Genomic DNA, 14,855 nt, shown 5'->3' on the forward strand with positions numbered 1-14,855 from the left:
CTGGTACTCAGCTCATTTAAGTCTCACAGCACCCTTGGAGGAACAGTGTTCTTAGCACCACTTTCCAGAAAGCCAGGGATTTTTTTGTTTTGTTTTGTTCCAAAACCTTAAAATTTGAGGTAAAATATTATCCAAAAGATCTTGGACCCTTTCAGAAACTCATCCTCCTGATCAGCAGTGATTTTTGTTAGAATTTGTGGCTTCTGCATGCTGGTAGAGGATGCATTGTGAATGCCTCTCCTTCCTTGTTCCAGGTCAGCTGGTGGTGTGCACTCTTTGCTCCTGTGTCATGAAGACCAAGCAGATCTGGCTCTTCTCTGCTCACATGCTTCCTTTGCTTGCTCGGCTCTGCCTCGTTCCTCTGGAAACCATTGTGATCATCAACAAGTTTGCTATGATTTTCACTGGATTGGAAGTTCTCTATTTTCTTGGGTCCAACCTTTTAGTACCATACAACCTTGCTAAGTCTGCATACAGGGAATTGGTTCAGGTAAGACTGACCAAACACACACAGGTGGGCCGAATCCTACATGAATATTTAAGACCTAGTAGTCATAGTTTGGTACCATTCTTTATTACAGCTAGAAATAGCAAGTATTTTCAGCCCAATTAGGAGCATATGAGATTCTTTCCTAGGAAGTCCTGTTGAAAGAAGGTGAGGTGGTAATTTTCTGGGAGCATATCCTAAAGCTGAGGTTTGTAGCTGTGTGACCTTCGGACTACTACTTGTCTGGACTTTCTGGAAAGGGGAGCTAAGAAGAACGCTTCCTCCTAGGGTGCTTTGAGACTTAAATGAGCTGAGTGCCAGGCACATGGCATTCATTTTGGGTTCACTACTGTAATGAAGGCAAAAATAATAAAGAATCAAATACCTCAAGACCAAATCCTGACATTTCTCATGACTGTAGTGCTGCTGTGACTATCGCTCTTTCCCTTGCTTTGCTATTTATTTGCTCTGGAGAGTTAGACAGTTGTGCGTTGTAATGCAATGGGTTTCCTTTAGATCCAGTGCTCACACTGCCCTTGCCAACACCGCAGGCTTCCTATTTGTGTCTCCCCTCTCTTCTCAGCCTTTGCTGAGACAGAGACCTCCCAGACAGTTCACTGGGAGATAAGTGTTTCTGTTTGATTTGATGGATAATTTTCAGTGTGAAGTTCATCTTCAGGTCTTTTCTTTTGTATATTGGCTGTGTGTTTGGGACCTTAAGGAACAGGAATCTCTCAGATCTCCAGATTCTTCCTGGGAGAGATGTTCTTGTCTGCCCCTAGGCAGATCTTGGAGAATAGTTTCTGAATTTTGTGTCTTGGCATTCTTTGTGAGAATGAGAAATTTATCTTCCTCTTATAGAAATCTCCTAGTCTATAACAAATAGTAAATATTTAGTAAACCTTTATTGATAATATCCAATATTTTGAAAGTATTTAATTGCCATGAGACAGTCTTCCAGTTTTTCAAGTTCTTAACTGCCTTTGCTGCCGTAATATTGATGTATCATAGGTGTAACCGTTGGAAATAAATGATAAGCTGGGTAGTTTGTGAATTTGGAAGAATTGAATATGTAAGAAGTGAAAACTGCCAGACTTTTCAGTGGACTGCTCCTTGAAAACATATTCTCCACCTTTCAGTAATCAGTGTACCTCTGATTATAATTTTGCAACTTTATTTTAGCAGTCTTTGTGGTGCACATACATCATGATGTCAGAACTCGGGAGGTTGAGGCAGGAGGACTGCGGGCGTGAGACAGCCTGCGCTTATATTGTGAGACACAAAAATGGTTACAGCTATTTGAGAAACTCCTTGAAAAAATTTCAGTTTTAATTGTGACTACATTGTAGAAAAGGCATTTATTTTACTGAAGAAAAGATTTTAGAGTTGGAATAAATCTTGAGGCATATGCATTTTAGGTTAACACTTAAGTTCTGTATACCATATTAAGTCATCTGTATTAAGTCCGTGGAGAGAGCACGATGGTGGTGGTGGTGGCTGACCTGCTGGGCTAGGGATTTGAAGCTGCCTCGTGGGGCCCGGCTAGCTTGGCAGAGTCGGTTCCCTGGCTTAGAAGCTGCATAAACTCGGTTACATTGATGATCTTAGGTCAAAACAGATTCTGGGAATTGATTCTTGCTAATCAGTTTCATGAGTGATTGTTTCATAAAAACTGGAAGGCTAATTTATTGAGTTACAATAGAATAGTAAGCTTTTTAAGACGTGTGCCTTGTTCCTAGTGTTAGTGTGCTAAATAAATTGAAAAGTTTCTTGATGAGTATAGTAGGAGCAAGAGAATTGATTTGTTTGGGGGAAAATACTTGCTAACTGTCTTTGCTCTACAGTGCTGTACATTTCTCCAGTGGTTAATTAACTCAGTCTTCCATTAAACTACTTCACATCTGTGAATAAGCCAGGAGTGGCATTACATGCTTGTGTATTAGCTACTCTGGAGGCTGTAGGTAGGAGTATTGTGGTCTGAGGCTGGCCCCAGGCAAAACCATGAGACCCTACCAGAAAAATAACCAAAAAGCAGAAAGGGCTGGAGTTAAACTTCAAGTAGCTTAGCAACTGCCAGGCCCTGATTTCAAACCCCAGAACCATAAAATAAAGAAAAAATTCTTTTCCATTTCCCTTTTTCCTATCCTTTTGCTCACTATTGTATTATTCAAGCTGGTCCTGATTATTTTGGTTAGACAGAAACGTTAACTAAATCTCCAAGTACATTAGAGGTAGTTGTCTTCTTAATCCAACCTTAGTCTGACATGACTGAACTACTGTTCCCTGCTTATGTGGTATATCAAGTGCTAATAATAATGTAAAATTCAGTACATTTTTCTTAAAATGGCAGCGACTGCTATGTGTAGATCTAACTTTAAAGAAACTAAGCAAGAGAAAGCAACACTTTAATTAATGTTTGCTTTAGATTAAACTGGCTAATGCCTGGAACTGTCCACCAAAGGTGACAGGATGTCTTCTGTCTTGTTTTCTCACTCAGGTAGTGGAGGTATATGGCCTTCTTGCCCTGGGGATGTCCTTGTGGAACCAGCTGGTCGTCCCTGTGCTTTTCATGGTTTTCTGGCTTGTCTTATTTGCTCTTCAGATTTACTCCTATTTCAGCACCCGAGATCAGCCTGCATCACGGGAGAGACTGCTTTTCCTTTTTCTGACAAGGTAATTTACAAGAGCCTGTGGTACTATATATAACCTTGAAGAGAAACCTTGATCCAGAATAGTAAGTTTCGCACATTTTATTAGTCACTTCACCACTTCATAGTTCATCAAGTCAGATTGCCACACAGTGGGGACTTGGGTCTGACAGTGCAGAGATATGCTAATGGAAGCATGGCAGGTGCGTTTGGTTCACTGGGGACCCAGGACAGCCAATGATACATAAAAAGGACACAGCAGAGTTTAAAAGTACTTCTTAAATTTTGCAGTAAAAGATTGAGTAAGAGGAAAAATACATTATAGAAATCCTATTGTGCATTAAGTCTTTAGTACATTGTTGAACTACTGAACTCTCCTTACATTGCAAATCCTAGCACCCGTAAGAGAAAAGAGGCACCTTTGTAGCTGAGGGAATGTACCAAGAGAAACTTTGCCTAGGCACATGATCACATGAGCCAGGGTGGTCTGACCCTTACAACCTCCCAAACCTCAGGACTTCCTCTGTGACTTCACTGTACTTTCAGATATTCAGTGCTTGGCTTCAGTTCAGAGATTAAGTAAATAGGTTACACTTTACTGTTCAAGCCAAAAGAGAGAGGGGATTTTTAAGACCTCATTGATTTTTTATTATGTATATCATTTGAGTCCTTTTCTCATTTTTACTGTAAGCTCAGGTAGGCCTGCATTTGTCATTTATTCCACCCCCAGTATGAATCTCAGGCCCTCAGAATCTTGGTTACCTTGCTCCTTGTCACTTTGGCAGGCAAGAAGGAAAACCCTGGAGGTGGGGGAGGCTCTGGAGGCTTGAGATCCAGGTGGAGGGGCCTCTGCTTCTCAGTGTCTAATGTGAAGGATGGAGGGAGGGGTATGTTAAGGCCAAGTTGCAGCCCTGAAGCAGCATGCTGCTTGCTGAGATGGAGTAAGTCGACATGGAGGCGAATGTCCACACATTTGGAATATCTGAAAACATGACAGGCAATACCTATTTTGACAGTTAGGATAAACCCATTGGTACCAAGTCAGATTTTAAATTTATGAAAATGAGTAACTTGTTTAATTATAAATGGCTTCTAATTATAAATGCAATAAGTTTTTGTCAGCAAAGTCAGCATCATTTTAGCAGTCAGTTCAATATTAAATAACTAATGTTTTAATGTAAATATTACGGAGATTTTGTGCAGAAGTTTTAAATTTGAAGAGGAAGATGCACAGCTGTGTGGTTGCCTTAATGCAGTGTGGGACAGGAGTGGGTCCCTCCTTGCACCTCATGTTAGCCATTCAAACGTGCAGTCAGGTTAGGTGGAGTCAGTGTTTAATAGGCTTATCAAGTTACCAAACTAGGAGTGAATTTTGGACTTATTTACAAAAGAAAATAACAGATTGGTGGTATTTTCTATTTTTTTTTCTATTTTTCCTACTCATGGCCAGGAGAGATGACCCTTTCATTAATTGAAGACTTACTATATGGTTCTTCATTACCCAGTGTCACTGTAATTCTTACTGAATTTTGGCCTTTTCTAATGGGAATCAAGCTTTTATATTTGGGATTGTAGGTGTGGATCAGTTGGTAAAATGCCTATAGCAAAAGCATTAGGTACTAAGTTTGAATCCTTGTCTCAGGAAGAATAAAAGTTATAGACAATTTGAACGTTGTATTATATAATAATTTACATGTGTGTACAGCACACAATTGAGTCAGTAATCATTCACTAGTACATGGTAGCACACATATTTAAAGCATAATATGAGTTAATGTCTGCGTGTTGACTGAAAGTAGTTTAAGATCTAAGGGGTCTTCCAGTTATCTTTAGGAATAGACTTTTTATAGTTATCTATAAAAACAAACTTTTACATTTAAGTTTTTTTTTTTTTTTTTTTTTATTGGTCATAGGGCTTGCTTGAACTTAGGGACCTGAGCACTGTCCCTGAGCTTTTGGACTCAAGGCTAACACTCTCCACTTTGAGCCACAGCACCACTTCAGGTTTTCTGGTAGTTAATTGGAGATAAGAGTCTTACCAACTTTCCTGCCAGGGCTGGCTTCAAACCACAATCCTCAGATGTCAGCCTCCTATGTAGCTAGGATTACCGCATGAGCCACTAGTTCCTGGCTTAAAGGTTGATTTTTATTTACAAAATTAAAACTGTCTTTAAACAGGTTTGGACTGTACCTCAGTCTTGCTTGTGAGGTAACCCATGAAGAAATCATTTATCTGAGTGTGAATGAAATGGAAGTGTAATGCTGTTTGTGAGTGGAGGGTTTCTGGTAGGGAGGCCCTCCCCTGGACTCTATGGCCTAATGAGGGCTAGAATAAGCAGCAAGATTAGTAGTACAGTCAGACAAGGAGAACAGTCAACTTCTTTTCAGAGCAAATCACATAGGTTTCTCCTTCATATTTACCCACCTGCTAATTATATGTTGTTTGAGGTTTGAACTAGATTTAAGCTCTGAATTTTACTGCATTTGAAGATGGCAGATAGTTAAAAAATAAAGTGTTGTTTCAGTAATTATTCTATGTGCTAGATATTTGCCATAGAAGTAGAAACATAGAGTTTTGAATAATAGCATGGCTCTTGGCATGATTGGATAATTTTCTCTCAGGTTTTGGTTTGAAATGATTTAAAGCTTGGTATGGAGACTTGAAATGTTTTTATTCCAAATGGGATGTCTGTTGATTCCCCCTCTTTTTCAGCATCGCCGAGTGCTGCAGCACCCCCTACTCCCTGCTGGGCCTGGTCTTTACGGTCTCATTTGTTGCCTTGGGCGTCCTCACCCTCTGCAAGTTCTACCTGCAGGGTTATCGGGCTTTCGTGAACGATCCTGCCATGAATAGGTAAGTCCTTTACTGGATGCATGGAAATCCAGCAGACAGCTTGAAGATACAATGATGAATGTTTTTGTTGATGAATTTAATTAGGAAATTTCCAGTCTTACGTCCTACCTGCTTTATCATCCCTCTCTTATCCTCAATCAAGCCACAACACTTGGAAGAAATCCCAGATACCTTTTACTCTATAAATATTTTAATCTGTAAATTTTTTAAAAAGCATTCCTGATCCACTAATTCTTTGATATTATATATCCAGTTGTTACTTTTCCCTGCTTAATTTTCTGTCACTTTGCTCAACTAGGATCCAGGTAAGACCCACAGTATGTTGGTCGCCGTGTCTTCTGAGACTCCTAGATAGGATGAATCCCCTCTAGTTCTGTGCTTCCCCTGCTGTTACTGATTGGGAGACTGGAGTTTTTCTGTCTGGATTTTGCAAAGTGCTCCCATGGTATCAAAAAATAGCTCCCACCTTTTTTTGTTTTTGTGCTGGTAATATGAGCCTTGAACTCTGGGCCTGGGCATTGTCCCTTTTCTTTTTTCTCAAGGCTGACTACCTCTTGAACCACACATCCACTTCTGGTATTTTGGTAATTAATTGTAAATAATTTTTCTGCCCAATCTGGCATTGAACCCCAGTCCTCGGATCTCAGCATCTTGAGTAGCTATTATTACAGGTGTGAGCCTGTGGCTTTGAATATCCAGACATTGAGTTATTACCAGTAGGATTATTAAAGACTTTTATCTGTGCATCTCACTATTAGGGATGCCCATTTTCTCTTATGGTCTTCTACAATACACCATGTTACCAAAATATCTGTGAACATAGAATTTTAAAAACTTGCCAATCTTAGCTAATGTTTTATTTGTGTGTGTGCAGGTTCTTTATAAATCAAGCCAATAGATTAAATGTGTATGACTTTATATTTTTCATGAAAATTAAATTTCAATAAATAAACACAAATATCTTGTGTCTACTGGTTCTTACGGTATTTTTAAAGAGATGCTTTCTTCCCTAAGCCTATGACAATGTGGCCCATATTATATCTTTTGCATAATCAGAATATAATGATGGGGTAGGTAAATAGGTAAAATCCCTTGGATATCTGAGAATAGCAGAAGTACCTGGCTCATTACACATGGTGCACTAATCTAACAGCATGTTCTTGCGTGTGTGTGTGGGGGGGGGTGTGGGTGTGTGGGTATGGCTGCCTATCAACACACCCATGTTATAGGACGGGAAGTTACCCAGCAGACCAAGCAGGATTTTAGCCTTGTCAGAATTGCTTTAAATATATATCTGCAGTATTAGTCTTCAGAAAGAGAATTCAAGAATTTCTGAAAGTGATTTTCTTCTAGGGGGATGACTGAAGGCGTGACCCTGTTAATCCTGGCCGTGCAGACAGGGCTGATCGAGCTGCAGGTGGTACACCGCGCCTTCCTCCTCAGTATCATCCTCTTCATTGTTGTGGCCTCCATACTGCAGTCCATGTTGGAGATCGCAGATCCCATTGTTCTGGCACTCGGAGCGTCTCGAGACAAGTAAGAACCTTCTGGATGTTCTTGAACTTCATTTAATTGATGTTAATACCCTTTTCACAAATTTATTATCTAAGGTTTAGGCAGTGTTTATAAAGATGGACACGGTGTGGATCATTGCTATTAGTAAATTAATTCTCAACAAATTTGTATTTTAATTTCCTATTAACGAAATGTTTGGCTTTTCTGCTCTGGTTTCTTCCTTGGAATTTCTATACTTACAAGTCACATATGAGGCTATAAATTATCTCTTCTTCGGAGAAGTTTAGCACATTTTATGTTGGTTCAGTTTCAGAAACAAGGATTGTACTTAATCCAGTAAACATATCAAATGATACTTAATTCTGTTCTGTTTTTAAATACTGGTTAAAAGGAAAGACATTAAGATAAATGAAAATGAAGAAAAGGAAGTTTGAGGGCTGGCAGAGTACCCGAAAGAGTGGGTTTGTGGAACAGCTGCCTAATTTGATGGCTTTTTAGAAAGCTGTGGCCTGTTGAGGTTTACGATGAAGATCTCTGATGAACTCTGGGATCATACAAGATTAGTAGCTAGGTCCAAGCACACATGGCTTTACAGAGATGGTTTTAAGGAATAAAAACTCAAATGATTTCTTCTTTAATGATACTATTTTGAGGATATGAATGTCATCTGGCTATATCTGATACCCAGTTGATGGTTAAGGTTGATGGGGCTAATCAGTCTGTACGCCGATCCTCCCATATCCTACAGCTGTGCACTTATAGACATCCTTTCCATTTCCAGATGATCTTTCTGAGGTAAAGGGTATTCATGTAGCTGTGTTCTTTTTCTAGACCCTCTAAACAAACAAGATACTGGTTTTTGTTTTTGTTGTTTTGTTTTGTGCTGATTAGGATTTGAATTCAGGGCCTCAAACTCTCAAGGTACTGTATTTTGTGTGATCTGATACTGGGGCTTCAATTCAGGGCTAGGATTTGAATTGAGGGCCTCAAACTCTCAAGGTACTGTATTGTTTTGTGTGATCTGATACTGGGGCTTCAACTCAGGGCTTCACACTCTCAAGATACTATTTGGATACTACACCTATCTAGCAAGCGAGTATAAAGCCCTAAGTCTACACTACTAAAACAAAACAAAAACTATTTTGAGGACTCAGGTAGTAGACCTTATGCCTAGAATGCATATGACCTTAATTTTAATCTCCAGCACCAGAGAAATATAGCACTTAAAAATGAACTACCAAAAATCTTATAATATTGCAGCTTATTGTCATTTTTGTAAAGTACTTATTAAGGAATGCCTGAAAATCCAGTGTCACCACGTTTTCCTGTTTTCTGTCCACATTGTGATTATTGTTATTGAAAAACACTGGGTTATTGCTTAGTGTAGGAAATAGAATTGTGAGAGCAGAGTACAGAACATTCTAAATTAGCATTTTATTTCTAGGTCATCCAGTTTGTTTTGTATTCCTAAAATCCACAATGCCAGACATGACTTTCTCTAGCAGTAGGGTGGCTGAAAGAGTTACTTTAAATAAGCCTTTGGATATGTTTCAGATATTCTTAATCACCATAATTAATTATGGTTATTTGAATTTAGGGAACTAAGGTTTCTCCATGGAAGCATTTGAGATGTTGAACTTAGGGTGAGCTCAGACAAATAGATCTGAAAGTGCCTTTTCTCGTGGGGAATCATGATTGAAATATGGCCAGTTATGTAGCAATCTGCAAAACTCTTCCCCTAATGGACCCTTCCTCCTCCTCCAGGAGCTTATGGAAACACTTCCGAGCTGTGAGCCTGTGTCTGTTTTTGCTCGTCTTCCCTGCCTACATGGCATACATGATCTGCCAGTTTTTCCACATGGACTTCTGGCTTCTCATCATTATCTCCAGCAGCATCCTTACCTCCCTTCAGGTAAGTTCAGGATAGCAATGACAGCAACTACCTTCTGACCTTCTCTCCCAGGGGAGGAATGAACCTCCTCGAGGTCTCTCAGTTCACGTGGCCTGTTTAAGTGACCACTTCCCCAGACAACAGGAGGCAGGTCATTAGACACCAGCAGGATATGTCTGTGCTGTTAGGTTTTTCCTTTACGTAATAAACCTTCCAGTTCCCTTTACAGAGTGATATAATAGAGTTGTAATGTAATTATTAAGTTGATTGGCAATCACAAAGTATTAAAATATTCTAGGGCTTGTTTGGAGTAGGTTTTTAAATGTCAGTGCCGACTTTAAGATGGTTATTGTTTCACAACATAAATCTGTAACAAAGACTATTTTATGCACACGACAGCACTGTTCTAGAAATGACAGACTTACTATAACTCACAGGTAGATCTGTGCAGTCTGGTCATTAAGAAATGAAAGAAAATGTAGCAGCGGCAACAGAGGCCTGTTCATTTTTACTTGTGGACGGGGAGACAAAGGTCCTCTGTTGCTGAGGGCCAGGGATGAGTATGTGCAGGGGCAGGGAGGAAGATGTGGTGGACTGATGGGCTGGGATGACTTTGAGGAATCGCAGGTGTTGGATCACTCAGCTCACCACCTTGTCTGCACTGCCGACATTATGTTTTTCCCAGGTACTATTTAAATTTTAAATAAGGCACCTGAAAGATCCATAAACATGTTAGGAGTTAACCCTTAAAAAATGTTCTTAATTCCCATATTCTGTTTCACTGTAATTTTTTTCCAGGTTCTGGGAACACTTTTTATTTATGTATTATTTATGGTTGAGGAATTCAGAAAAGAGCCTGTGGAGAACATGGATGACGTCATCTACTATGTGAACGGCACATACCGCCTGCTGGAGTTCCTTGTGGCCCTCTGTGTGGTGGCCTATGGTGTCTCTGAGACCATCTTTGGAGAGTGGACTGTGATGGGCTCCATGATCATCTTCATCCATTCCTACTACAACGTGTGGCTTCGGGCCCAGCTGGGCTGGAAGAGCTTTCTTCTCCGCAGGGATGCTGTGAATAAGATTAAATCATTGCCCATTGCCACAAAAGAACAGCTGGAGAAGCACAATGACATCTGTGCCATCTGTTACCAGGTAACTTGCCCAGCAGGAAGGTGTGTGGGTAGGTCAGGCAGCATGTCCCCGGGGCCTGCCACCACTCACGTTCCAGACAAAATTTTTCTTGGGTTGAGGGGGAAGGAGGCTTCAGAAGTGATTGAAGACATGGTAAAATATTTCCATTTTATTTCTCAATTCACTTTCTAATTTAGTTCATCCAGTTCTAATTATTGTTTTCAACATTATTGCTGCCTGTAGCAGCTGCCTATGGCTATAGCTGGCATCATCAGTCAGGGCAAAGCTCTCCTTCCAGGGTCACATGGATAGTTTAGGTACAGTAATAGCATTTGTGTGTGTTAAAAATACCTAGCACAAGGATTTTTTTTTCTTATGGTAAAATACCATTACATTTTTCACTTTTTAAAAATGTAACATGCCTTTTGGACACTAGCAAAACAGTGTTTGCCAGGAGTTATGGCATTTGAGGGGATGGAAGTAAAGTGTCCTCTGCATTAGCCCCTGTGCTTGGTTTCATTGGTTGTTAGTCTACTCTAGCTTGTTTGTGACCTCACTATTTTCAGCAGTGCACTTCAGAAACAGATTTGGGGGCACTTCAGCTTCGGGAGCCTCAGGACTAAGTGCTCTGTCCGGGGGGTTGGGAGTTTGAAGCCTTCCTTTTGCATTTCCTGTGGTCACATCGCTTTCCTTGAGGTGCTGGGACTGCCTGCTGATGGCACCTGAAAGCCAGGGTAGCATTGCTGAGCTTCTCAGCTGGGTGTTCTTCTTTGGATGGCTTTCTGTTGAAAAGTTGGTTGGGGTTTTAACCAGTTCTTGGCAAGGAATTTCTGGGATGTTCATACTTCTTTGTTTGGGGCTTCAAACAAAATGAATGGCTTATTCACCAAATGTATACATGCCTCTACTCTTTTGACTTCATGCCCTCAGCCTTCCCTCCCCAAACATTCTTATGCAGGACTAATGCAAAGGATTGCTCCTCATTCTTATCCAACTTGAGAGCATAAAATTCACACATCTCACTTCAGATGTCCTGATTCAACAGGTCTGGAAAATGGGTTGCTAATGGATGGTTCTGCTGCAGATAGATGGCTTATACAGTCCAGACCTTAAGTACTGGGTACGCACGTGGTCTCTGATAATAATGCCATGTCCTGTCCATGGTGTTCTGTGGCTGAGTTTTGTCTCCCTGCAAATATCTTATCATGGGATCGTCTGGTGAGCTGTGTTGAAGCATAGTTGCAGGAAAACTCCTGACTTTGTCAGATTTTCCAAGGTAATTACTTGTGTCACCTGGTGGCTCAAGTACTGCTAGAGCTTGAGTGACACTTGTGTCACCCCAGGGACTGCTGCAGCTGCACTCCTGAAGCTTTGCAAACCCAGCTGAGAAGGTAGCTTCTTCCTCATTTTTGGTTTTATTTTTTCAATTTGTATAAGGGTTCTGATGGTGACAGGGTTATGACTGAAATAAAATGAATTTTATTCTAAGGTCTGTGTTACAGATTTTTGATTTGTGTTACAAAGGAATGTTGGAGCCAGAAATGTTGGGGGGTGGCTACAGAGCTCTTAAATGGCAGACACTTATGAGGTACCTTTCTGGCCCCTCCCTCAGGACATGAAATCTGCCGTGATGACGCCATGCAGTCATTTCTTCCACGCAGGCTGTCTTAAGAAGTGGCTGTATGTCCAAGAGACCTGTCCTCTGTGCCACTGCCACCTCAAAAACTCCCAACCTGCTGGACTAGGGACAGAGCCTGCTCCACAGCCCCATGCTGCAGCTGAGCAAAACCTCGTGCCTCAGCAAGGCACTGAAGCCCCAGGCCCTGAGCATCCTCCAGGATCCCGGATGCAGGAAGACTCTGGGGACAATCGTGGGGATATCACCAGGAGATCTGATAGCCAGGAAGGGGCTGTTGACCCCAGGCAGGAGCCTCAGAATGGGGTGGATGAAGGGCGGCCCACTGAATCAGTCTAGAAGGAAGGAGCAGCACCGTGCCCCTTGGTACTGTGGAGAAGAAGGCTTACCGTGGAACTGTGCTGGGATCTGATGAGGGAATGTGATGGAGTCAGGCAGGAAGCTCCATTCTGAGGATCTGCTCTTGCTCTGGGAAGCCCTCGGAGTCGAGACTTCCCACTCCAGCCCCTGGTGTGTAGAAGGAGTTTTGCAATGTATGCTCATCAAAATGTATTTATATGTTCTATGCTGATGTTCTATAGAGGCTTGCCAAGACGATTCAGTCAACAACTTCAGGTGCAGCCCCTGAGGGGTGCATAAAATCATATGTTGAGTTTGAAAGGGGCCAAGGGAAGGAGGCTAAATAACGTGAGGACAGTCTTGGGAAGAAGCGGAACTGGCATTATTTTTCCCTGTTTGTGGGACAGAATGATTTCTTGTTATAAAGTATGAGCTGTGATCAGCCCTTTTCTCCACTCCTTTCCTCTCAGTTAATCGGAACTCAGGTGGCTGTTGAGTTTTGTACAGCGCTACAGTGAAATCAAAGATGTAGAACACTGATTGTATTCAAAGACTGAAGCTTGATCACACTTGGATGTGCCGGGAGGGGAGGGGCTGATGCGCATTCATGTGACCAGACAAACTTGGATGTGCTCTACAGGGTTGGGGGGCTGGCCCCGGGCTTGGTGGGTGCATTCACGTGACTGAGACTCTTGAACTTCATGACGGAGTCCTCATTACTTTGTTGTATATGGAACTTTTGTTAATATATCTATACTTGGCTGGCTGGGTGAAGTAAACTAAAACTCTAATGAACACTTTGGAGTCTGCTTTAGCAGAGGAGGCCAAAGTGGGAAGGGCTTTAGGGCATTGATAAAGCCCCAAGTGTACTTTGCAATCTTGTGTAATGTTTAATTCTTGCAACTGAATCAAAACAGTGTTAAATTATGGCAATACTTGCACTTTGGGAATGAGTACAGACCTGTATGACCACTCTGCAAATGCCACTTTAAAGCTGTTCGTAGGCCTTGCACCTTTTCTTTGACAAGGATGTGTCATATTTAAATTTTTACCTTCATCATGGCTACAGGTAGAATGGGGGGGGGATTTTTTTATGGGAATTTTGATATGAAAAGAAACTAGTCATTTATTTATACAATAGGCTTGGCTCAAAAAGTGTTTTTCAGACTTGGTATTCCTAATGTGAGATGTTCACTTCATTTTATTTTAGTAGCAGATTGGGGTGTAGACTGACAGACATAGCTGAATGTCTTAATAAATCTAAATTTGAAGATAACTGGGTTTGTTTCCTGTGGTTTGTTGCTGTTGGAAAGTTCTTGTCTTGGTCAATCCCCATCACAAAAGCCCTGTACATGCAACACCCTGAAGGGCTAGTTGGTTAAATCTCCTACACAAGAGGAATAAAAGTCTTTAATCAGAAGCCTGTGGGGGGGGGGACGTCTTTTAAAAAGATAAATATGCCTGGGTGCCCGTGGCTCATGCCTGTAATCCTAGCTACTCAGGAGGTTGAGATCTGAGGATTGTGGTTCAAAGCCAGCCCGGGCAGGAAAGTCCATGAGACTTTATCTCCAGTAAACCACTCAGAAAACCAGAAGTGGCGCTGTGGCTCAAGTGCTAGAGCTCCAGCTATGAAGCTATGAGCTGAAGAGCTGAGGGACAGTGCCTAGGCCCAAAGTTGAAGCCCCATGATTGGCACACACAAAAAAGATAACTACGTATTTCTGGTTACCACCTCAGACCCACTGTGTCAGCTCTTCTGACAACATGAACTTCAGGCCTTCCCAAGTGATTTTGTGTCTAGCACTCCCCAAGTTTCTCACTATCGCTTCAATAGATCAGATCAGGCAGGAAACAAAGCAGATGGCTCCCTCTAGTGGCCAAAGAATGCTGCCAGCCCTAGCCACTATAAATTTTAAAAATCTTGATTTTCAGTCTTTGTATAATGAAGTTCAAAGATAAGTGTTGTGATATCCTGCTTTAAGAAACAGAACTGCAGATCAAGTTGGGATTGAATTGCCCTTTAGACTTGAGTACCTATGGGAGGAGAGGCATATAAAGTCATAAGGAAAAGTACTTGGGTATTTTAATGCCTGTGGAGATAGATTGCTTTGGTATCAGTGTCACATATTCATTATAAAGATACTTTCTTTTACCTCACAGCTAGCAGACCTTAGGAGTTCTGTATACCAAGCTAGAGGAGCCTGCTGGACACCTAGCCGCGATTGTATGTCCTTGTCTTGTAGGCAGGAGATCTATACTATGTAGCAACAAGCCCTCAAAATGACAGTGGTTTTGAGAATGCAAAGATTTGTCTTATGCATACACTACAGTTGCCAAGGATACCCTAGTTG

General features: G+C 41.3%; 1 protein-coding gene across 2 annotated transcripts in view; it reads left to right on the plus strand.

The window, feature by feature from the left end:
• The window catches only part of Rnf145 (ring finger protein 145), a 34,450-nt gene extending 20,670 nt beyond the window's left edge, over window positions 1–13,780 (plus strand). For both annotated transcript variants that reach the window (XM_013036403.1, XM_013036404.1), the window contains exons 6-12: window positions 255–490; window positions 2,985–3,160; window positions 5,849–5,989; window positions 7,343–7,525; window positions 9,269–9,416; window positions 10,194–10,550; window positions 12,142–13,780. In XM_013036403.1, coding sequence (XP_012891857.1) covers window positions 255–490; window positions 2,985–3,160; window positions 5,849–5,989; window positions 7,343–7,525; window positions 9,269–9,416; window positions 10,194–10,550; window positions 12,142–12,504 — 1,604 coding nt within the window. In that variant the 3' untranslated portion in view covers window positions 12,505–13,780. The remainder of the gene's footprint in view (window positions 1–254; window positions 491–2,984; window positions 3,161–5,848; window positions 5,990–7,342; window positions 7,526–9,268; window positions 9,417–10,193; window positions 10,551–12,141) is intronic.
• The last annotated feature ends 1,075 nt before the right edge of the window (window positions 13,781–14,855 follow it).

Source organism: Dipodomys ordii, unplaced genomic scaffold, assembly GCF_000151885.1.
Source record: "Dipodomys ordii isolate 6190 unplaced genomic scaffold, Dord_2.0 Scaffold284, whole genome shotgun sequence".
In the NCBI taxonomy this organism is placed as follows: domain Eukaryota; kingdom Metazoa; phylum Chordata; class Mammalia; order Rodentia; family Heteromyidae; genus Dipodomys; species Dipodomys ordii.